Source organism: Diadema antillarum, unplaced genomic scaffold (genome assembly GCF_040938485.1).
Source record: "Diadema antillarum isolate AM-2024a unplaced genomic scaffold, OU_Dant_1.0 seq00000946_RagTag, whole genome shotgun sequence".
Lineage (NCBI taxonomy): Eukaryota > Metazoa > Echinodermata > Echinoidea > Diadematoida > Diadematidae > Diadema > Diadema antillarum.
This window is the reverse complement of record NW_027271795.1, coordinates 1,004,106-1,029,348: the sequence shown is the minus strand read 5'-3', so window position 1 is coordinate 1,029,348 and position 25,243 is coordinate 1,004,106. Positions and strand designations below refer to the sequence as shown.

General features: G+C 40.3%; 1 protein-coding gene across 1 annotated transcript in view; it reads right to left on the bottom strand.

Moving 5' to 3' along the window:
* The window catches only part of LOC139741708 (semaphorin-1A-like), a 139,650-nt gene that overhangs the window by 56,827 nt on the left and 57,580 nt on the right, over positions 1-25,243 (bottom strand). The window contains exons 5-7 of the mRNA XM_071652292.1: positions 14,799-14,900; positions 12,975-13,062; positions 9,729-9,875 (exon numbers count right to left, since the gene is read on the bottom strand). Coding sequence (XP_071508393.1) covers positions 9,729-9,875; positions 12,975-13,062; positions 14,799-14,900 — 337 coding nt within the window. The remainder of the gene's footprint in view (positions 1-9,728; positions 9,876-12,974; positions 13,063-14,798; positions 14,901-25,243) is intronic.

The following is a 25,243-nucleotide window of genomic DNA, read 5'->3' as shown; positions in this document are numbered from 1 at the left end:
AACATGCTCTTAGTGACTGTAATACAAACAAGTAGAAATTTTCCTGTTTTTTTTATTATTATTTTTGCCTCCCACTGCAATTATTCAGCAGTTTTCAGGTGGATAGGACTTAATACAACACCTCAGCATTCAGTAATCTTCATATGACTTCCACTTTCCCTACATGGAGTATGGCTCAGGATTCAGTTGAAGGATCTCGCGGGTCACACACTTCGACCACAATGGAAGGCTTGATGATGACTGTGAAATTGATGCTACACTTCATCAAGGATGGCTGCCATTCACAATGTGAGATGTTCTCAGACTTCTTCCACATCTTTGGTTCACTCATTCTCACAGACACAGCCAACTGTGGCACTGTAACATCCTTTTTATTTTCAATTCTCGTCAATCTCTAAGAGACTCAATGCCCTTCTTCAATTTAATGCATTATTATGGACAAAAATAGTGTCAAGGGGTGTGATCTTAAGAAGAAATGATGCCAGCTTTAATACTCTGCCCTGATTCCTGTTTACCTATGCTAGTGCACCTCTTTCTGGCATGTTTTGATTCGTTAATACCACATTAATCACTATCGGATTTTTAAAAATATCTTTGAGGGGCATAAATGTCTCGCAACGCCTACTGCTAAATTACATCAAAGTTCTGTCCCCATTGTCTTTCTAGTTCTAAAGGCCGGAACACTTACAGCAGCCCCCGCCCTAGATGTGATCTTTCCCACAGATCCTGGCCAAGGCACTTAACAAAAGAGGGGTGGGGTGCCTTGAAAGTTAATCAATTACGGTGCCATTTGACACCTCCAATTTGTCCTGACAGTCGTGATTAATTTCTTGCCCCTTGGATTCAGCACTGGTAATGTGGTGGACGGACAGTACATGACAGGCGCCAAGTTATGTCACAAACAGGTGACATATGGACAGATGAAATGGAATGGTGTATTTATTGAGCGTGCATGTAGGGGGTGAGGGGGTGGGGGTAGAGATTTTGTTTTGTGTTGACACACAAATGTGCATGCTATACAGAAAATTACTTTCACTTTTTTTTTGCAGTTCAGGGAATAATTTCCCTGGTATCGCATCGCAATTTGCTATGCATTTTTGCACCTCTGCTACACAAACTAACTTTTGTTTAGCAGTTTTCTTCCATAGAAGTGTACAGGATACCATTTGAAATATTGTTCATCAGCTGAAATTGCTAATCAAATCTGAGTTGGAAAATTGTACCCTGCAGTTGGTACAGATTTTTTTGAGATAAGGGAAATTGATATATATGTATGTATTACTGTACTATAACAGTCAATCAAATACAAAAAAATTAATAAATCTAAACTGATTTGTGTATATAATTTAAGATTGCAGATTTCAAAGTGCATTGTAATTGTTTCGGTTGATACTATTTTTGCACATTATTTTAATGATTGTGCTTGCATGTGTTTATTGTTCATATAGGGCTTCTGTGAACAAAATAATGTTTAACTCTGTCCCACAAGTGACAAGCCAAAGGCTGATTGACATACATAACTTTTAATGTATGCTCTCAACTAGTAATGAAATTACATTTTGGGTTATACAGATATTGTTCTCAAAGTAGTATTTAAAAAGATAAATGGGACAAGATTCTTTTAGTTTACTCAACCAGTAATCATATTACATTAGGGTTATATGGCTACTTTCTCACAGTGGTATTTAAAGAGATAAATGGGACAAGATAAGTTTGGTTTACTCAACCAGTAATCAAATTACAGCAGGGTTATATTACTACCTTCACACAGTAGCATTTAAAAAATAAATTGGACAAGATACTTTTGGTTTTGTGTTATGTACACTTTCCTTGTATTGCTTAATATTTCTTTCATCATTTTGTAACTTGACAAGACAAGAATGCGACATTTTCTGAAGTGAAAGTGACATCGATATATAGCTTTACAGTTTCATGAGAGACAAATTAATGACAAGGACGTATCGGATACCTCTGCTTGGTTATGAAAACAATAAACCCCCATTGACTGCACATCATGATCTATCATGAGAGTTGAGTTGATTTGATTTGATGTGATGTGATTTGATTTGATTTGATTTACTCTCTGTATGCCATTTTTTTTTCAAATACATCAATTTTCTGCAATTTCATTAGCACTGTACAAAATAGCAGTAGTATCAATACTTTCAACAATTATCATCATTTTTATCAATCATACAATACATCTGTACGATATAATTACATGATCTGTAATATAATTACACGAGATGGGGCCAACGTATTGAAAACTCTCTTCAAGAGCATCCACGGGATGACACCGGAATTTCTTCATTCCAGCTGATGCTGAGGACTTTTGGTTCCCGAGAATTTACAGAAATGTGACTGCCCTTGACTCTGCGAGGCATTCTGCTATGATCCTGATTGCCTTGCTCGGCGATTGCTAACGACAGGTCTTACAGTAATTTTGGGGGATGTAGCCTTGACTGTTGATTTTAAAAGGTACTTTCAAATGAACAAGCAAATTTACTGGCTCAAAAACTCCCCATTTAAAAAGTTATTCTGCCACTGCCTCAGGAACGATTGTGAGGCAGTTGTTGAGCTCACGATAAGGGCAAAGTCTGCCTTCCTACATACAGGTATGTGTATTTTCACGACACCTAGCAGCATATGCTGTGACTGACTACGCCGTAATCTGAGCCTCAATTTCTAGCTATCTCTTCCAAAATCTTATTACTAGCCTTATTGGTCACATTTTCTTTTGGTTTTCTTTTAAGATATTTCTCGTCAAACATTCATCTTCCCATCGTGCAGTGCCCAGTGTCTAGTGGTACAATACTTCCACTGGTATTTTGAGTCTACTTCGGCATGCATGCCGATCATATCTCATTCTTGACGGTGCCATGTAGCATTTGCAAGGCTCGATTTCTCATCACCGTTTCTCGCAAAAGTACGAGCCTCTCTGCAAAGTAATTTCTTCTTTTATAGACTCGATTTCTCATCACCGTTTCTCGCAAAAGTACGAGCCTCTCTGCAAAGTAATTTCTTCTTTTATAATATGCAAGATGTTCGTGACTGTGGTGAATGTCAGGCAGTGAGGAGATGAAATGGAGGAGATTCTCAGAGATACCCTCACCTATCTTAAAGAGTGCTTCCAATGGCAGTTAAAACACATCAGCACTGTTACAGGCCTTTTGCACTATTAAAGGCAGAGAGGTAAACCTTGGATGTAATACAATATCCGGGAAGGTATTTTATATGAGACACATTGTATTACCATTTGCATGGTCTTTACATCAATTTACACTCCATTTCTTTTTCTTTCTTTTTTTTTGTATCATGATTGAAAGAAATTCCTGCTACTGTTTCCAATATGGAACTCCAAGTTTTTTAAAGGACTTGATGGAGTATGAAGATCATCCTACAGAGCTAAATACAAGCTGTACCACAAAAGAGAGGACAAAAAATACACCGCCCCCCACAAAAAAGAAGAGAGAGAGAAAAAAAGGGGAGGAATATCACAATATCATATCCTTGACTACGTCGATGTAGTGCAGGGCCCTGCATCATCTTGAAAAGCATTCACAGCATTCAGAACTTAAGTGTTTTTTCATCTGACAAGGCAAAGGACAGAGTGACATCTAAACAGCTGTGAGCGTTTGACTCGTCATGGCAAAAGCTGCAATTACCATAACTGATGCTGACAGCTATTCTCTCTCTCTCTCAGACAGGGCCTATGTTTACATCCTGTCTTCTTGCGCGGAACCTCTCACACAGGGCCCAGTTTGCTGCATCTTGCCTGCTCATGCACAAAGTCAAGGGCATGACCACAAGATGGTATCCATTCTCTCTTCCACTATGCTGGAGATCACAGTCACGGGCGACAACGTTTCTGCACGTCAGACATAAGAACCCCATCCATTCTGCCACGATGACATGTGTGTGCAGTAATTTGTCAAAAGAAGCCATGTCTCTGCACAGAAGCCAGGGGTTGCCTAGAGACGCATGCTGTACAATGGGACAATGCACGGAATCAGACAGCGAGCTTCATAATTATTGTACCATCACTCTGCAGTCTACTGTAGACCAATGTTTGTCTTATCACAGCAAGCTCAACAGCTTCACGGATAGCAACAGACCGATGTCCACCTTGGATCGACGCTAGACCGTGGAACCATAAAGCCGGCCCAAGTTTTGACTGCACAATGTGGTCAGCCTGTTGCTTGCTACTTCATACATATTTATATAAATAAACTGAACAAGACAGACTCAAGTAGTATACTTTTTCACAAAATCTTATATTCAAATTTCACGATATTTTCTGCAGGCAAGGGTATACCTCATGATCTCCGGGAGTGAATTTCCTTTACGAACTCGTATCCAGCAACGGTCGCTGAGCAGAGATATTGGTATTCATTCACCATGGCCCTATCAGTTGCGCCCCATTACTCTGATGCATGGTTTAAGACACGAGAGCAAACATACCTTAAAGTTCTTCTACAGGTTCAATAGGGACATGTAATTCCACAAAAAACGGGTAGAATCTTGGTATTGGTGACAAAAAGAATTGTGCATTCATGAACAATAACCTTAGAATAAAGTAATGAAACTTGTGGAAAACCATTAAGACATATAACATCAAACATCCATCAAATAGGCATGACAAAGGCACACTAGTGAAATTCATGACATGAAAAACTTGTTACAGTGTAGGTGCATCCAATGCAACTGCCTTTATATCTACAACAGAACATGCAATCTTCTGCCGCATGGCTGCGAATTAAATAGTGACATTTTTCACAATATCTTTGCCGATGATTTTGGGAGACGTTATTTCAGCTTTGCGAAATCCCAACCTTTGGCCATGGGGAAAAACAGAGGAAAAGATCTTCGTCGTGTAATGTATTCAACGATTTGAGATTTTGCGCCAAGTCTTCTCCTGTAACATAGCGACCGCCATCAAGATGCAATCTAATGGCTTTCTACCGTTCTGTCTCGTTATAATGAGGCTCTCGGGAGCACAAGGTCGGGAGCGGACTGCTAATAATTTCTCATGCCCAGTCTCCGTAACAGTGTGAGAGATAAAAATATCCATAATCACACGAGGCAGGAATAAACAGGGCATCAAGGATTCTTTGTGCTTGCACACATATCTTACTACCCTACACACGACAAATGCACTTTTATTGAAGGGGGGGGGGGGACGGGTTGTCGATTTTCATCAGCAACGACATTTCACCACAGTGAAATCTGAACAGAACCCTTAATCCATGAACAGCAAATTGACAATAAGGAAAAAAGAAATAATTTTTCGCAAGTCTTTATTTTGTACTCTCAGTCACAAATATTTTGTTCGGGTATAATGTCTGTGAAAAGACCATCTTGTGCTGGAGGTTTGCATATCCAGCCATCGACAAAATATGCATGAACAAATGGAAGCATTTTCTTTCTTATTTGAAGGTTTCCTTTTATTTGCGTGGACAAGGTTCAAATCCAATTACTGTTTTTTTAAGTCAAGAAGGGTCTGCTTTCTCAGGAATATCTTACACCAGTGCACTGAGGTGAATGACGTAAGCTGTCAACCACAAAAGGCCACCACATGAGAGGCTATTTCAAGCGGATGACATTTCCAAATGTTCCACAATGTTATGCAAATTGGGAGCAGTTGCCATTGAGTAGTAGTATCCTATTGTTGATGCGAGCTGGTGACCTTTTCTGACCAAGTTCAAGGCAGGTGGTGGAAACTATTGAATTAACTGAAGAAAAGCGCACGATAATGCGATAGCCATAATCATCAGGACACGAAGAAATTCCTCAAAACCACAAAAAGCATGCTCATAAAAGAACATTGGTAAATAATCGTCACTGTCAGAGGAAGTAGTCAGAAGTGGATGTGAAGTCACAAAAGGAGGAATTCCCATTCTAAATGAACAATTCCCACGCTTCATTTCATGTCGTTTCGCGGTAAAGCTCTTTTTTCTTAAATGGCAAATGGTAAACGTCACTTAATTGATAAACCCTTAATGCAATCAAAAGAGCTGACCAGTTAAAGCCACCCTGCCAGGCCTTTACAGTACAGCTTATGTATGCTGAAGCAATTTGTGACCACCCTGGCACTGGAATTGCGACCTGCCCCAATAGAAAAATCTGCCAAAGGTGTGTGTGTGTGTGGGGGGGGGGGGGGTGGAGGTGATAGCACAAACTTCACAATGGTCTCATTTACAACTGTGGGAAATTCCATGTGGGTATAATAAAGCGCAAACTCAAAGCAGTGACATCGTTTCATTTCACAAGCAATCTCACTATGTTATCAATCAATATTCATTAACAGCATAGGGTAAGCATTGATTTCAATTACATCACAAAGCACTCCCGGGTCAAAGGAAAGAGAGAGGTTTCAAAATGGTTCAAATATACACATACACTGTACAGCATGAATAAACATTAACATTTACATTTTCTTTTCTCTATTATTGCAGTAACTCAATATGTAATGCACACAACATTGGATATGTATGTTTCATGTTCGCCTTTGGAACTTGAATACAGAGTACAGGGTGCGATCTGCACTGTGCCTGTGAAGTCCCTTTTTCTTTTTGCGCTTGTTTACAATGGTAATTACATGGAAAAAAAAAAAACAGAGGAAAATGCACCGAGTAGCAGCAGGCTAAAGTTCTTCCATCCAGAGGCCAACCATATGTCTCTGTGTCAGCCGCTTCGTGGCTTTCCAACCGACATGTGCCTTTTACTCCACATCACCAATAGCCGGACGCAGCGCTTCCTCAATAAAACATCCGTGCTGGTCGCTTATCTGGCCTTAATGCTTTCAACCCTGCGGTCCCAACTGCACGAGGGAGCCCCAAGCACTGAATTTTTCAGGGGGGTTGTATTTCTCAGAATGTTGAATAGGTCTGTTTGCCGGGTAGATTGGCTACCTGCACAACTCTTGTTTGAACATCTTAGAATAGACATCTCAGAATCTTGAATATCTTCAAACAACTTACTTGAGGTATCAGATACATGTCACAGGTAGATGGACTAGGTCAAGAAACCTGAACAATGGAGAGAGTAAGAACATTTCCTTTCCTGTGTGTACCATACTGGATCAACTCTGATAGCTTTCAGGATGTTACATAACATATGCAGTGATAAGGAGTGACATATTTGGTATTATATAGCTGTAACAATTGATCTATGGATTTACGCGTAGACCTGTAATGGACTACAGCTGACTAATGTCCACTTTACAATCATATTATCTCCCAATAATAACATCCACAAAGGCTATGCAGAGCTTGACGACACAGGGGACAATCTTGAGATAACTATGAACTAAATGACACAAAAATGCTCAATTATGTTACATCATATTCCCTCTATTGTGTATGATGTCATTATAATTTTTTTTTTTCATGAGGCTAATATACTGCTCGTCACTTATTCCCATAGGCTTTAAACAGGGCACAGTGTTATCTGTGGTAGATCAATGATCCGCCGCTATTCAGGAAGCCAGAATTGGAATTGTATTTGTCTAACCCAGCGGGGCGCTGTGCAACGCGAGAACTTCCGAAAGACTAATTGGTTAACTTCACCGGAGTGAGGGTGTGAACTGTGGAGTTGATGAGAGTATCACATGATCCGACAAGTACCGTTTGACTTCTCGCCTGTCACTGGCGGTGCAAGCTTAAACCAGGAAGCCACAAATACTTCACAGGTTTTAACTCCTTCAATTCCATGAAAGTTGTCGTGTTTCTTTTTTAATTCCCTTTCAGAGCAAACCCTAGTTTCCATCGCACAGCATATCCCGTTTCTATTTTGTTTAACCCTCAAGTTTTTATTCAAATGGCAATCACATCAAACGCTTGAAAAAGTGTGGAATAATTTTTGTCTCCACAGCAACACAAATCAAATAGTTGCAAATGATATGCGTACACATCTAATGTAGATATCAAACACCAACTTTTAATTTCTATTTCTAATCAATTTCCTTGTCTTGTTTGGTTCAAGTGTGTATTTTGTTCAAGTGGCTCTCAAATATGACAATTCACAGAAAATGTGGATTAAGTTTTGTGTAACAAACCAAAGAATGTAAATAGCAAATTTAAAGGTGCTGATATATGTCATTAATCTAAATCTTGGCAGCTTCTTTAGCTAATGTCTCTGACACTCCACAAGAAGGGCAAGGTTAATAAGGGGGAAAAAAACCCACTAAAAACTAACCAACACAGGCCTCTGTGCACAGGTGAAGAAGGCAGACGTGAAGAAGCTATTGAGATCGAATTCCTTATGCACATGAAATGGCTCGGCACCGTCTCTCGAGTCGTAAACCGACACACGCATACATCTTGCAGCCACTCTTCCCCAGCGGCTAAAACACCATCTCGACAGCCACATGCAGGCACGTGGGGTCTGGGGATGGAGCAGAGCGCCTGAAGATGTCCCCGTAAAATGCTCTGTGAGCGCAAACCCATTAGCAAATAGGCAGACAGCCATATTTGCGCACCTGATGCCCCCGTTCATTTCCAGCCATATTTTCCCCTCCAGTCACACGGCACGGGATGAGAGAATGCCCTGTAGCGAAAGTGCATGTGGTGGTGCTTTCATGTCCCCAGCAGATTTCTTTTTTTTTTTTAAGTTTTAAAAACCCTGTCTAGAAATACTCTAGGCACAGCATTGGGGGACACTGATCATAAGTCCTGGGTGATGGGTGACTGTTGATAATTCATACCGTCAATTTCATTCTAACGAAAAAGACCAGGGGCCCGTTGCATAAAAGTTACAATTATGGTAACTTTGCCATTTAATGGTAAACTACCATGGTAACAATACTCAACAGCCAATCAATATCAAGAATTCCATGGAAGTTACCATTGGATGGCAAAGTTACCATAATAGTAACTTTTATGCAACGGGCCCCAGATGTATATGTTTAATACCGCTCATCAATTATTGAAGTGATCTGGCACGAGACACACAGAGCATAACACATTCCCCTACTTATGTCACAAGGAGCAACGTGGTGCGACGAACAGCTCTTATTTTGTACCCACGCAAAAAGGCGTATCCTCTCCCACGGAAATATTTCTTCTAGTTTCTTTTGGTAACATGAGAAATGGCTATAAGAAACCATGAGTCACACACTCAATGACTGAACAGTTCTAAATAAAAAAGAGGAAATGAACAAAAGAACATGCTCCTTCACTTCAAGTATGTTTTCTCGGAATATGTTAACAGCATCCCAGAAGCACTTCTACGGACAATAAAAGTGCTGTTATGACCATGAAATCATATTTAGAACACCAAAACATTTGATGTCGGGCAGATCTGTTCTTGAATCCGCCCTCACATTGCTCCGAAATCACAGCTCATTCCATCAACTTTCCTTCACCTCCATGTCCTCTTCAAGCGAACATCAATTTTGTAGCTGCACCCATTCTCCTCTACTGACTTGTATAATTATAGTCTTTCTTCAAGTCTCTTCCTCCCCTTGATCTATTCCCTTTGGCACGCAACCGCGCCCTCTCACATCGGGTTGGTACAGACTCGGCCGACCTGACATTCGCGTGTGCATATGACAATGCATGATATACATGGCACCCGGCTCGCACCCGCCGCAGTATATATATCATGCATTCACCATACGTGTACGCAACTGGGACACCGCAATTAATGATGAGTGTTTTGTCAAGTTGGATCGGTCTATAAAGGAAGAGGAGCTGGAATGGAAAAGGGGGGGGGGGGTTGAACCTTACCTGAGCTGCCCTCGATCCAGTTCGAGTTGTCTGTGTCAGTACGGACCATGCTCTCGGTCTGCTGGTCGGGACGCACCGTGGTGCGGCTGATGGCAAAGTCAAACTCCCTCTTGGTGGGGGCCCCTGAGAACACGACCAGGTTCTCACCTAGATCGAGAAAGAGGAAAGGTTCAAGAGGGAAAGAGAGAATGAGAGAGAGAGAGATAGATGGGCAGATAGATAGATAGATAGATAGAAATATATAAACAGAGAGAAAACGGAGAGAGGACAGAGATGGTATAAAGACCAAAGAATAGAATGGTAAAAGAAATAAATAAGAGGAGAGTTCCATAAGAAGATAAAGGAACAGGGTATCAGACAGAATGAGATAGAGGTAGATCAGTAGGTAGCCAGGCAGGGACACAAATGGATAGACAGAGAGATGGGTGGAAATGTGGAAGAACATTGAGATTATCATAAAAATTCTCAAAGTGAATTAGTGTAAAGCAAAATATTTTTGTGGCATGACACTTTTGCGAATTGGGACTGAAGGCCTTTCTCGCGGCATGAAATTTTCGCAAATTGCCATTGGTATTCAATGCATATAGTGTAGACAAGAACATTCGTACACGTGCATTTTAATCTTGCAAATCTTGGCTCTCCCAAAATTAATGAAATTAAAATGCATGTGAACATTTCTGGTTTTGCAGTAGATATAAACACACAAATATAATTTTAACAGCAATAATAAAAACAACAAACTGATTGATCATAATGATGATACAACTACTACAACTAATAATGATAAGAATAATGAAAACAATATTTACAGTAGTTTTACTTGTCAAGACCAGCCTCACAGACCTGTTATTGGCAAACCTTTACAAAAGTCTATATAGGTTTATTTCCTTAAAAGTCATACACTTGAACTGTAAGTTCTAATCAAACACTAACAAAAAAGTACTTTAAATGTCTTTTTCCCCCAAAATCATCCTGTGTAGACAAACAATTGAACTTGCATTCTGAGCATGTGTATCTATGTTGTTTGTTTTGCAATTAAAACATACATGCACACACACAAACACGGGAAACTGCTTTCCCTCACTGGCTGTGTTCACCAAGTAAAAATGGGTTAGCCATCCATATTGTTTTATTTCCCTTCTTCGGGGGGGGGGGGGGGGGGGAGGGGGGGAGGGGGGCCCTCTCCCTTTGCATCATTGTGTTTTCTTTACATTTGTTTATTTGTTTGTTTGTTTTTTTTTGGGGGGGGGGGTAGGAGAGGAGAGGAGGTGGTGAGGTTGTGGTATATATGTTAATGTGTGTTTTTTGTTTTGTCTCACTTTTTTGGTTTTCTTCTTCAGGAGGCAGTCCGTGGTTCATACCTCATTTAGCCCAACTCCCGACACATATGGGAGTGTTATTTAAGGTCACGCGCTGCTCCACTGAAGGAGCAGTGCATAATCTCATTCCTGGTGTGTGGACAGCGGTATATTTGGTGGGCGGAATATTCATAAGGTGCCTCCGATTTCTCCAAAGAGTGTTAAAGGGAGGAAAGGCGACCCATGTTCCCCGGATGTTGCTAAATCTCTTTAACAGAAAAGTCCTGCTTGAATTGTCAGAGGGTACAGCAGTAGCAACAACAACAGCATATCTTGTCTCAGCTGCCAATCACGGATGCGGCATAAGCCACTCAATTTTATCATCTGCAATAAATTGCTTGTTCACGCACAAGGTGCTTGCAAATATGTCGTAAACTAGGTTAGCCCTCCTCCCTGTCGTTAATACTATAACATACATCTTTACAAATTTTCTGATGAAATAGAATAATGCAGTTTACAAAATCTCCCTTTGTTTGTAAGACAAGCAGTTACAATTAATGAGTTTAAGGCCAGGTTAAAAAGTCATCTTTTGAAGTAATGTATTTTCTGTTTTAATTTCTTGTATGCATGTCATTTTGTAATGCGCAGTAGTATATTATTATAGTAGCTGCGCAATATAAATGTCCTTTATCATCATCATTATTATATGGCTGAAAAAAAGAAAGAAATATAAGACATTCATGACTCCTGAATAAAATTATATAATACCTCCTAATCATGGGTTTACATAATGTCGTCTTTAATATGGAGATTGGTGATGAAATAATGCAATTGTTTCAATCATGCCTAGAGGATCACAGGATCAGATCAGTGGGGATTGTGATGTATAGGTGATGCTCATTCAAAGACAATCATACCTACATACATTTATCTACAGTAATATATAAATATATTTCTTATCTCTCTTTACTATACATATGCGAAATATGTATATCTATTTATATACATAAGGGTGTATTTCATACACACACATATGTGGGTGTGTGTATAAAATAATCTTTCTCTCTTCTGGGAGGTGGGATGGGGAGAGAAGGGGGGGGGGGAGAATAAAGGCTATTAACACTGACTGAGGTATTTTTTCCACCAAACAATACGTAAACAACAGATTCTGAAATCTGTGACGCATGCTGACGTCAAGTCCCCATTTTCTTGAAGTGTCTCTATCAAGAAAAGATATTTTCCACATCATCATCTATTATCTGATTGCGGGCAAATATGCCTGTCTCTTTGCCCACTCAATGCTGCCGGAGTGTGCTGCTGAAATTCATACCCCCTAAAAAAACAAAGATGCGTGGGTCTCAAATTGGAAACAGATAAGGAAACGGCAACAGTGCTCTTCCTTTCCAGCCAAGGTTCTGGAGTGCATTAAAAAAATAAAATAAAAAATCTTTTGTTCTAATGCCAGAGATCACCAATATCCATTATACGCAAAGCGAATCAAAACAGACAGACTCACTTGAACTAATACACCAGACACTGGGATTTGAGGGAAATACATTTACACACTATTTATTCAATGCAAACACAAATTAAGAACATCTAATGCTTAAAATGAAGATTATTTCAGAGACCACAATAGTAACTGTTGTAAATGCAATTTGCTATCTTGGGAATTAACTCTTCTGTGCGTGTGTTTGCATGTACCTAATTGTATGTACATGTATGTATGCACACTACAATGTATGTAGGTATCTATGAATGTTTAATGCATATACCTGCGTAACTGTTATGGATACACAATACATACTAATTTATATGTACTAATTTACAAATCTAGCATCACAAAGTCTGTCTATGAATGACAACGTCAGTACGTACACGTGTACATCCATTAAGTACATTACAGTATCAGGCATTCATCCTGCATTCATATCATAGCTGAGCTTACCTTGAAACGAGGCGAGAGTTGTGGTACTCTGGTCGGGACTGGATGCTGTGAGACCTTTTCCCTCCCAGCTTGGTCCGATTGTGCCATTCTGTGCAGAGGTTGAAATAAAACATGCGTTGTACACAAACATGGTATACTGTTCATGCTATTGTTACTGTCCCATGAACCGCCACATCATTGATTCCTCACGAAACCAAGGGGACCAACACCCTACCGATACTTTCCTCTAATTTCTGCTTCTTTGTTTGCTCCTCCTTGTCAGCATGTTTCAGAGTTGCAAAGAAAGGCAGTTTTTAAAAGTGATTCTCCGCTATCGGACGACGAATATCAGAGCATAGACTCATGCTCTTGTCATTGGCAAGATTTAAGCTAGTTTGGGTCATCACATTATGGGATAAGATTTTTAGATATCTTACTTTATTCGTGATGAATCAATCAGAACAAATGTTGACTAAAAGTTCATATGACTTGGAGCATCTCACACATTTCATGGTATGTATTCAAATTTCTACACATTTTCCCTAAGGAGGACCAATATTGTACCATCATTTTCATTATTGTCAAGTCCTGTATCATTATTCCCACCTTTTGTACATGTCTGGTGGATTTTGACACTTGGAATCCAATTTACATGCATTAGTCTTTGCTATGTTGGGCACACCCTAAGCAAATAGTCCAGTTTCATCACAAACAAATATGATGCATGCCTTTGATACACACAGATTATTCCTGTAAAGCTTGCCTGAGACTTCCCTGAGCTTTGCCCGACAAAGCAATGACTATTGCATGCAAACTGGATTGTAAGTGTTGACGGGCATTGGCTGAGTATAGTGGGATGGAATAGTTTGTTACCAGATCCTCAGAGGAAATGAGTTTAAATTAGTAATTTGAGCCTTAGTAAGCAGACCTATTTTTCTGGTTGTCAAGAACAATCTTTCTTACAAAGTATGCATACATTTGAAAAATGTTTTGAAAGCAGCACATTTACTCTTTCTCATTTCAAGCTCATTTTTATGCCTGAGAATTTCTTATGTGAAACGGGTGCATGCAGTTGATCCCACTCCCCTTCTGCAGTAAAGACATGATATTTAAAAAAAAAAAAAAAAGTATGTACAAACTGCCGATGAAGTCATAGATCAATTTGAATCAATGTAAGCAGAGAGGAAAGAAAAACATTCTGGCTGAGCATATGAAACACTTAGCTGTTGGCTTGCAACCACTTGGTGCCTTGGGGTTATTGTTGTTCTTTTTTTAATGTTGTTTTCTATGTCACAGGGCCTGGCAAAGTGACAAAAAATAAGAGACTTTTCACAGCAGGCCAACCTGGGGAGAATGAAACTCATCTATATGGTTCCTATGCATGTAAAAGCTTGCAAATTATTAACGTTGCAACTTGAACTAATTTAGCCTTATCCTGGGGGCATTTGCCTTGTTGAAATATATGACATATTTGTATTCATGAGTTTTGCTATATGTTGCCAATTATACTGAAGCCAATTTCAGCACAAGACACAAAGGATAGTAGTGTGTACCAGCAGGTGCCCAGTTTTTCCATGTTTTACTGGTCCAACGGTGATTCTTACTGGTCAGGGACCGTCGGACCAGTGCCAGTACGCAGCGTTGCATAATCATGTCTGTGCCCTGAAGATTACACTATTAAAGATACAGCCAAAATTGAAAGTGAACTTGATGCAGTGTGTATTTGAGCACAATGAGTTTGCAGAGTGCTAAAGCTTTATGTCTCCTCAACCACACATACCCAACTTCAACCTTTCATTTGCCTTCTTTTTGCAAATGCCTCTGCCCCCCAGACAGAAGACTTACCACAGATGTGACGCATCGCGGGAAGAGCGCATTCGTGCCGCAGAAGATTGATGTCTTGTCGTTCACTTCCAGTACGAACGTGACGTAATTATGGCAATAGTACTGTGAGGGAGAAAAAAAAAGAATAAGAAGATGGTGATACATCAATCGCTCGCTCTCTTTCTCCTATGTTTGTTTGTAAATATTTCCCTCCACACTCGGCTTCTTGAGGGGGATCATCTCATTGGTTTGTTTAGTCTGAGTTTCTGGCGTCCGTGGCAACTTGGTAATGGGCATGCCGCTATCAATTGCAGAAACACATTCTGTACATATCAACAACAAGGGGGTCATCGCTTCTCTGACAGGAAATCAAGTTTGAGATAGGTTTTTTTAGGGGGATTAACTGCTGGAATTGGCAATTTGTCAATATCATTATCATCTATTAATCAATCAGTTTCTTTGAATATTTTGTTTTCATTTCACAGTCATATGACTTGGGAAATGTTTACTTCACCACAAAATACAAAAAAAAACAAAGAAATGGGAGAGAAATATATCCTTACATAATGTCTGTATCTAAAACACACATGCATATGTATATTAACTTTATAGTTCACCAGTGGTACTTTGATAAGAATGTAATCAGGCCAATTGTAGTATGCACAATCCCATTTTTCGTTTGGGCAACCTTTGCCACTCTCAAGATACATGTATGACGATGATATGACAGTTCATAGTACACGAAGAGGATGCATGCGAGGTCTCGCATCCACCATATTCCTGCCACAGTAAGTGCACACGTGGATCCAAGACGTCATACTTTTACAAATACCCACACACACAACCCTCTCTCACACACATACGATGTGTAGGTACACACACACACACATCCCATTTGTCTATGTACACAAACCCACAACACCACCCCCCCCCCCCCACCAACCATACACACAGTCCATGTTACTAGGGCACTTTTTACTCACACATTTTATACACACACACAGGCAAGATAATGTATTATTATGCAGAATGACATCTCCATAAAACCTCAGACAGGGTATATAAATACAAATTTGCCCTCCCTTGACAGCCGGAGCTGGGCAAACGCCTAGCCACGGCAACGTTAGTTCATTCTTTCGTTCGGTACCCTGTGACTCATCAGATCCTATTTACAAGGTCATAATCCCATAATTCCACAAGCTCATTCATAAATTGCCTGGTCCTTTTTTTTCATCCCCTTCCCCCCTTTAATATTTCTAATGCGGGGGAAACGCTGAATCTCGCACCTCCCTCTCCCACCCTCCCCATCCCCCTCATCCCATTAAGCACATCGGCTTACATGTGATTAGCAAAACAGGAATATATAAATATATATTGGTCTGAAATCCAAATTGAAAAAAAAAAAAACACACACAAGGTGAGGTGCACTTGAAGCAATTTTGAGGCTTACAGAATGCTGTTTTGACGTCACACGTTCAGGCCAAGCCTGTAAAGGGCAGACGCCAGTGGCAATTTCATTCAGGAGCTCGATGCTAATGAAATTGGCACAGCCTGCCTCGGGATGAAGAAGAAGGAGGAGGAGAAAAAAAAAAACAATAAAAGAACAAAGAAAGTCCTTAGACAGTAACAATGGCCTGGAATGCAGTGTATAAACCTACTCAAGCTGTAGCTCATGCACACTGGGCGACCTATGAAACCCTTGTATCACAGCAACTGTCTAGTCTGAGAGCATAATACTATTGCCATATCGGGCAGAAATTATGAAAAAGCCTTTTTCATTTTGTCACTCAAAATCTACTGACTGTAAACAGTATACAAATATACCAGGCCTAAGAGGCTCTGGTTGAAACTATGCGCATGAGGTGACTTCAGTAGCACTATTTTCTGAGGGGCGCAGCCCCGAAGAAAATAGTGCTACTGAAGTCACCGAAGGCACATAGTTTCAACCGGTGCCTCGAAAAATTGGCCTGGTATATTTGTTTTATATCCCTCCCAATGAATTTAAGAGTATTCGACTGCTGGTATTCTGTAATTTACCTCTTTTTAAAGTGCATCTTGCTTTACTTTTCAAGAATATTGACTAGTTATTTACGCTCGGGAAAGCAGCTCAGCAGGAGGGCAGCGCATACGCGTACTATGAAGAGACAACTGCGCGCTCAGCCGCTGAAGTGTACTCGGTGCATTGCTGTACAACGTACTGGTAAACATGCGCAAACTGCAAACTCACTACGCGCTTCATACTATCCGATCTGTCAACAAGTACGTTCGGTTGCCAGTGCGGTGATGTGCGTGCTCGAGCTGATCAACGATGTGACTGTGAGCTGCAGTTGATTGTTTTCTGTCGTCTTTCTACCTAGCTGTCTGTACATGAATATGGACTATCACTTCCTGTTAAAATGCAAGTATACTAGTATGGTTGGGTGTTCATAATACCGGACACCTAACGTTTTTCTATCAATAGAAACGTGAAAAATCTCACAATTTGCCTGAAATTTTACTCAGGTGTGGAGAAAATACTCCGGATTCACAAGCGCGCACTGAAAATGCGATCTGAGGTACGCGCTCTTAGATGGCGGCTTCGAACGCGTGGGGTGTCATTTTTTCCGCACTCAGTTGCCCTGCTCATTTCTACCGACCACCCTGACAATACGTATAAAGGGCACTTAAATGCGTTTTTTCGACAGGCCGCTGTTTTTTTCTAGCCGTCATTTTTTCCCCAATAATATTTGAATATATTCTGAATCCTTCGATATTACTTTTGAAGGACTGTTTGATGAATTTGACTTGATTTTCATTAGGAAAATTTTCATCGTAATTGAAATAAATTAGATGAGTCGGTTTGTTTTTTTCACATTCATTTCTCGTTTCTGCATCAACTCGTACGGTCGTAGCGGGCGACAAAATGTTTGTCATGTGTATGTGTAACGTGTGTGCACGATCGTACAAGCGGCGGTGACAATTTTGCGGTCAAAATCGTCAAATTTATTACGGAAGGATACTCTACATCTAACAACGAGTCAGCAAAGGTAGGCCTAGAATGTAGTTACACGATAAACCTTATTCGATTTTGCTAAATTTCGGTAATTTAGAGGGAATACTTAGTTGTTTTCGCCACATTTTACTCGGTAGCGTAGCCCAGTGAAGAATCGAACACCGTTGCGCGTAGTCCCATGCGTACATTTTCTGTCTGTACGCGCAATGCCATTATAATACGCGGTCGGTCGTTATGGACCCGGTCGGTGGGTTGAACACCTACCATACATTGTAAATTTGGGTAGCATTCAGTAACAGCGTATAAGGTTAGATTAGGCACTGGAAAAATTCTAGCGATTAAAGCATCGAGTGCCACTGTAAATTTGTGTGATTCGTACGGTTCGTACGGTAACTAACTCGTTAGACACTCTAAAAAATAATTATTAGGAATGAGATTACGGGAAATAGGGCCTACTGTTAGACAGGTAGAACTAACGTTAGGCTTAACTAGCGCTAACGTTAAAGCAGGCCTACTATCTACTGCAGTTTCGTTTGTCAACATCTTTTGGGTGGGTCGCTCGAGTTAGTGAACTGCGAGACCAACTTTCAAACGGCGAAGCATGAACTCCCCAAAGGCCTACGGTATGTCGAAGAACCCTAGCTTGCTTATTGTTGTCTAATTATAGATCTACAATATCGCCTACTCTGTTGTAACGTAATACAATTGTTTCTTTTTAGGTAGAATGAGGGCTTTATAAGAGTCTCTCTGAGTCTCTCTAACGTAACCCGTGTCGCATTGAGTGTATGCGTGCCTTGTGGTTCTCGAGATGTGCAGTGATCTAGGCACCGCGATACCCATTCATTTGTACATGAAATCTCTCGCGAAGCAAATGTGCTGCGATACCCATTCATTTACACGTGAAATATTTCGCGTCGCGACGCGCAGCAAAAAAGGCGCGAAAATCACCAGCGTGGTATAGTTTTTACCATTTCCCTAGGGAGTATAGTCATTTGTATGGTAGATTTATGTTTTGTTGTTTACAGTGCTCTCGACCAATCAGAGGACGAGAAGCAATTTGTGAGGGATATAATAAAAAATAACCTACAGACCCATTTACTGTTACTTCTGCCTATGTTGCACACTCAATGCAATCGCATCAAATAATAATTAACAAAATGCTCTGTGATCATTAATACAGACGCAAGATATTACCTGGTAGTTGTTCAAGCACAGGCATTCATATCGAAAAGATTTACCAATGATGGTTTGGCAGGAAAGCTAGACTGAAGTTTAGTCATTCAATTAAAGTGCTATTGTGGATTTCTTCGGCATATTATTCTTCTTCAATCATTTTGTTTTCTTTCTACATGATGATATCCACCAGTGAGGCCGGAGCTCGCTTGACAAATGAAGAGAATATGAATCACTCCCATCAACAATCGGTGAGTCATTCAGCATGGACCCTCCAAAAACGCCGATCCAAATTGCCTTTTCTGACCTCCTATCCCCCCCCCCCACCCCTGATCATCAATATTCTATTATCCTTTCCATAATTAGATTTGCATATGTTGTGATCCACAAGAAAACAAGTAAAATAGCTTAGACGGCAGGCTCATAGATTCGGAGGGTGGGGAGTTTTCTAGCAGTTGCATGCAGAAATTATAAACCGACGTAGCCAACTCATTTTACTTTCTATTTCAAGGTCAAAGCTCTTTTCATTCAGAGTTAGGTCAGTCAATATGGCATTCTAGTAGGCTGCACATCATGGCCTGTTGTCCCAGACTGGGACTCCCAGTCACAATGCAACATAATGAATATTATGCCCCAAGCCAGGTTTACATTTTGGAGCCCCTTCAAAACTGGTCAATATTTGCTCCACGACGTCCACATCACGCAGAAGGGGTTGGTAACAATCACAAATTTGCTGTACGAGTCACAAGATTGCCTTTAATATTCAAGGCTCAATCACACACAACCTGCAATGGAGGGCTTTTGAAGTCCTTTATCATAGACTTGTCCCATCCCACTATGGTTCAGCCAAACTCCCTCTTCTGTTCACACCCTGCAAACCATTCATTGCCAACTTCTTCCGATATGCTTCACGATAGCCCTGGCTCCCACTTCACTTGATACGCGTGCATCCTTCATGATGAAGTGCTATCTCGATAGAGAGTTTTTTAGCCTTGGACTTCATACTGGATTGCTATCACGTACACCGAACAAAACTCTTCCCTCACCAATCCAGTGTCATCGTCAGCGCCGTGTGGCACAGACGGGAAGTTTAATGGCCTCTGCTCTGGAAGCGTGCAGCAAAGAAGAGCTGGGCATTTGCAATTGTCTATAAGAGTGTGCGGTAGTGTATATATAGCATGACTGGAGAAAAGCCATCGGCTAAAAGGTTTAGCGTGAATACTCAATGACAAGATCGAACTGAGTATGGCCAAGCAGTGATGGAGACTAGAGGCAAAAAATTGTGAGCTAGCGCAGAGGTGTGCACTGTACAGTAATCTGTGCAAACAGCTGTAGATAATCGCATACAGGCTTATATAATACATCAAATGTATTTTTCATACAGACAAGAGATCTGATTTGATGACAGTTGCTCCAAAGTCAAAATAGCAATCATCTAGACTAAAAGCAATCACTCGAAGACAACACGTCTTCGAAATTATAATGTGATTTAATTGCCATCCTGATCACACCAAAGATAACCATGGTACTTGGAACAGCAATTTTTTCCAAGTGAACTCTAATAAAAAAAAAAAAAAAAAAAAAATAGTACCATTACCAACAACCATTACATTCTGAGGGTAGTTTCTAATATTCTGAGAAAAAAAAGGTCCATTAAACATAAATACATTGTACTCTACAAAAGCCTCCTTTGGTTTGCACTTGAACAATGCACCTCAAAACATAATAAAGTCAAAATGATCTCCACGTGTACACAGGAAGCAGACTTTACTGGTTCCGATGTGGATTCAGTTTTAATGTTTGCAATTCCATTATACCTGATGTGCGTACGTGAGACCCACCAAGGCAGCCGACCCAACCCAAACCTCGCATCATAATATAAAATGTTGGTATACAGACACGAGACAGCAGGACAGAGAACAGCTCAGCTCTGCTGTCTGGTGCGCGCATTTACAATACACACTGCATGAAATTGCAATATTTATCCAGGCACATACAATCCAAACAACGTCTATGGTAAGTAAGCAAAGGATGGGGGAACTCGTCTTCTGTTGATCTCTAGTCTTTGTACAAGCAGAATCTGTCCAGTGTGCCTCCTCTGAAAATAACAACATCATACTCTGGGTGGGGTAATCTGCCTTGGAAAAAAGCTAGCATGAGGATACAAGGGATCGTGTCTATACCCAACAACAGACTTTGAACAGCGGCACATATGTCCAGATTAATTTATGAAGTACTGTATATGCACTTTTCAGAGATTGATAAAAAATGCTTATTCCATGCTTCCATTAAAGGACAAGTCCACCTTCATAAACATAAGGATTGAGAGAATGTAGCAATATTAGAAGAACACATGATTGAAAGTTTGAGGAAAATCAGACAATCCGTTCAAAAGTTATGAATTTTTGAAGTTTTTGTGCAGTAACCGCTGGATGAGAAGACTACTGCAGTGTATGAATAACTTAGATGTCACATGCGTACAACAATATAAGGAAAACATAAAGAGAATTTCACAAAATTTCATCTTTTGAAAAAAGTACACATTCCCCTGACTCGTCACCGACATATGTTATGGGTAATATTATTTCCCGTGCCTTTAGAAAGAGGCAAGTCAAGTGCTCTTTTATTATGCGAAAAAAGTGAATATATGTTGAATTTTCTTTACATTTTCTTTATACTGTTGTACGCATATGACTCACAAGCTGTAGTAGTCTCCTCGTTCAGCGGTTCCAACACAAAAAATTTTAAAAATTCATAACTTTTGCATCGAGGGTGAACTTGTCCTTTAACAGTTACGTGGGATTTGCGTAGTAACCTCCTAGAGTCTAAACACATCTCTGCAGAGAGAGAGAAAAAAAACAACAACAACACATTACTGTCTGGGAATTTTTTTTCTTTTCTTTTCCTAATTTTACACACTGATACGAATGATCGGGCTAAAACTAGCATACCCATGTTACTGTATATAGTAAAGTTTGACAGCAATGATACAATTCACATGCACTGAGTCATAAAATGTCACATTCATACTAATGATTACAATTTTGATACCGTAAAACTCGAGAAAAAGCCACTTATTTTCAGTGAATCATACACATTCACAGATGACAGCCCTCTGCCAGTCTTGCTTCAAAGCTCTCTGACAGTTACAAAAATGATATTACAATCAAATTCCTCTGTTTAACAGTAAAGGCCATGAACTATTGACTACAGAAAATGTGATTGGTGGGACTAAGGACTGTATATAGAGCATGGGGGGGGGGGGGGAGGGCATCCCATAGTCATTGGTACACGGTGGATTAAGTCCTAAATGTGGAATGCAGAGTGCATGAAGTGTGTTAATTACTCCTTGATCCCAAACAAGACAATGACAGCAAAATACTTTCTTTGATTGTCACAGACACAGGGGATCTTCTAAGAATAAGATAAAGGTATGGAGGCATGTCCACTCTCCAATCAACAAGGTCTATTAAATCACACAAGATCACGATGGATTACAAACCGCTCAGCTATGGTCGCTTCGTAAACGTCATCCCCCCCCCCCCCCCCCATCCCACCTCCCCTTCCCTCACAATGAGAAGAAAAGCAACTGGATCTGGTAGAATGCTCCACCGGTTTCTTTTATTTAGACAGTCGCAGCTCGCTGCTCCTTGATGCTGCACTTACTCATCGCTTGTTGTCACTGCGTCGGAATGTGTTACGTAGCAATACACCGTGTATACGTTCAGTGAACAACACTCTCTCATACTTTGCATTGAAGTGGGAGAACTATAAAATGTGCCCAACTGCGCCTACTTCCGATGCAAAATTCCCAGTCGCCAGGTTTTTTATTTACCACCAACTTTTCAATAACCATGTGACTTAAAGGACACAATCCATAGGTGATTAAATAATGGTTTTATGAGCCTATAACTATCGCTCTCTCAGCTTTTATAGCTGCATAGCATTCTTAATCTACGCAAGAGGAAGACGGGAACAAAAGTAGAATATGCCATAAAGAAGAACTTCTGTAGAACTCTCATCACTGTTTCACATAAATATGTATATGAGACATGGAAGATGTATTATCTGCTGGCATGGTGGGAAACGCAGGCGTGCATTTTAACCCATATACAATGTAAAGAATGATACAGAGTTCACGATAGCATGCATTCTTTTGTTACAGAACCCCATGTGGGAAGGGCAGATCCACCCACTGCAGGCTTTGTGTTCTAAAGCAGATATTTGTCACCCTTTCTTTCTCTTCTTTTTTTTTTTGGGGGGGGGGGAGGGGAGGGTGGGGGTGGAGACAACATGAATCAGTGTTTATTTTCTAGCAAATGAGAACAGCCTTCCCTGCTTGCATGTACAGTACTGCTTGACATGCTTATTTTACAGAGAGGACATAATCACCTGCTTAATAAAACATTGTATGTGCATTGCAAACTTCATTCCCGCCAGATTTTCACAAACTGCAAACAAGAGTCGTCCTTTGAATAAAACTGCCTGCATGTCTTCATCGATCACTAGATGTATCATTTTTGCCAGTGGCCAGCGAGTCTGATACAAGCATGATAACAAAAATGTCTGATATATTTGTGACTTATGGAAAAGAAAAGTCATATTTTAACCATCCAAGTCGCAACACAATAATCTTCCCTTCCAGTTTCATAATAATGATCATGGCTTTGTTATACTATACCCTATAGATGTAGGCAATTTAATATCCTACGTGCTACATGGGAGATTGCTGATTTTTTCTTCTTTCTAATATTGATTTGCATTCTCAGCTGTGATCTTATCAAAAACCAGCTGTTACCAACAGACCTGTTACCAGCAAACCCATTTCACACATTCCTTCAGTTTGGACCTTGGTATATATTGCCAACAAAGAAAACATATACCCTGCATTAAACCATTACATAAAAAATTTCATCACAAGGGAAAAAATTGTTTTTCTTTGTTTTGAACAGAGACATACTCCAGAATATTTTGCATTCTCATGTGTACTGTATGACTATTCTACTTATACATTGTAGCTTTAGCGCAAACATCATGATAGAAAAATGCACTGTCATCACAAAAAGCAATGCAGCACACAATCAGTACAATATCTTTCTTAACACTTGCAATTTCTGTTTCTCTTTTCCACAAATGGATGGAGTTTAAAAATAATTTAAAACGCACACACACGATTTTTAGAGGGAAAATACATGCTCGTGCACATCCGAACGTTCTCTGATAAATCGCTCTTCCACTTTCTATTCTTCTGATGCTGATGACGAGGAAAATTGACTGTTATCATGAACAGCACACGACAAGAGACAGTAATTGTTTTCTGTGGAGCCTTTAGAACATCGTGGGGGGGGGGGGTAGGCACTGCGATGGGAGTCTGGAAGCTTCATGAAAATTTGATGATGATATCAAGAATGAATCAAGAGCAGTCTCCGTGCACCTGCGGTCTCATTTTCTCCTGAATCCCAAATTGATTCATCATGTGACTGCAAGTGCATACTGCATGCATGGTGACCGATATGGATCATGGATGTACTGAATGCTAGAGGTTCCTTTTTCTTTTTCCACTGCGATATTTTGCTAATTTTGTAGTAACTAGTACTTAGCAAAAGATATCAGCAATACCACACACCCCAACATGTCCTTGCCAAAAAAAACAATAAAAGAGAAAAAGAAAAAAAAAAGATAGCATTGTTCAAAAATTCATATAATGTATGCAATACCAGTAAGATGAAATACATAAAAAAGACTGAAAATATTCCCCCCCCAAAAAAAAGAAAAAGAAATACATCTTCTTATAAAATGTCAATACGAAAGTGCTAATCAGGAGCCTCTGATGCAAACTGAGGTATGGTATAAGAAGTCTACTACATCCTTCATGGTATCGTTCACTCATCCTCCGCAAACGTGACGAATGCAAAGAGAACTGATTATTCCACTGAAAGTCGAACGCTCCAACCTCTCCATCGTCCCGTCCCAATTAACGGAGAGAGAACGATGACTTAGTTTTTCCCCACTCTCGCTCGCGCTCTCTTCCCCCCCCCCCCCCCCCTTCAGCAGTATTTTTGAAGCTGCAGTGTGAATCCATCACATGCAGTGTACACATAGTCCCCTCCACCAAGGTTGCCGCCGTGAGAATCGATTGGAGTCGATTCTTTTTGCTATTACTGTCCGGGATTGTCGCCTCGTGATCCTCCGCGGCCACGATGCGGCAGGATAGACCACCGTCACACGCCACATGCCCGGGTGAAGGTGAAAGCTACCAGGCGAGTATCCTTCATCATTTATTCCATCACCGGGGTTCATC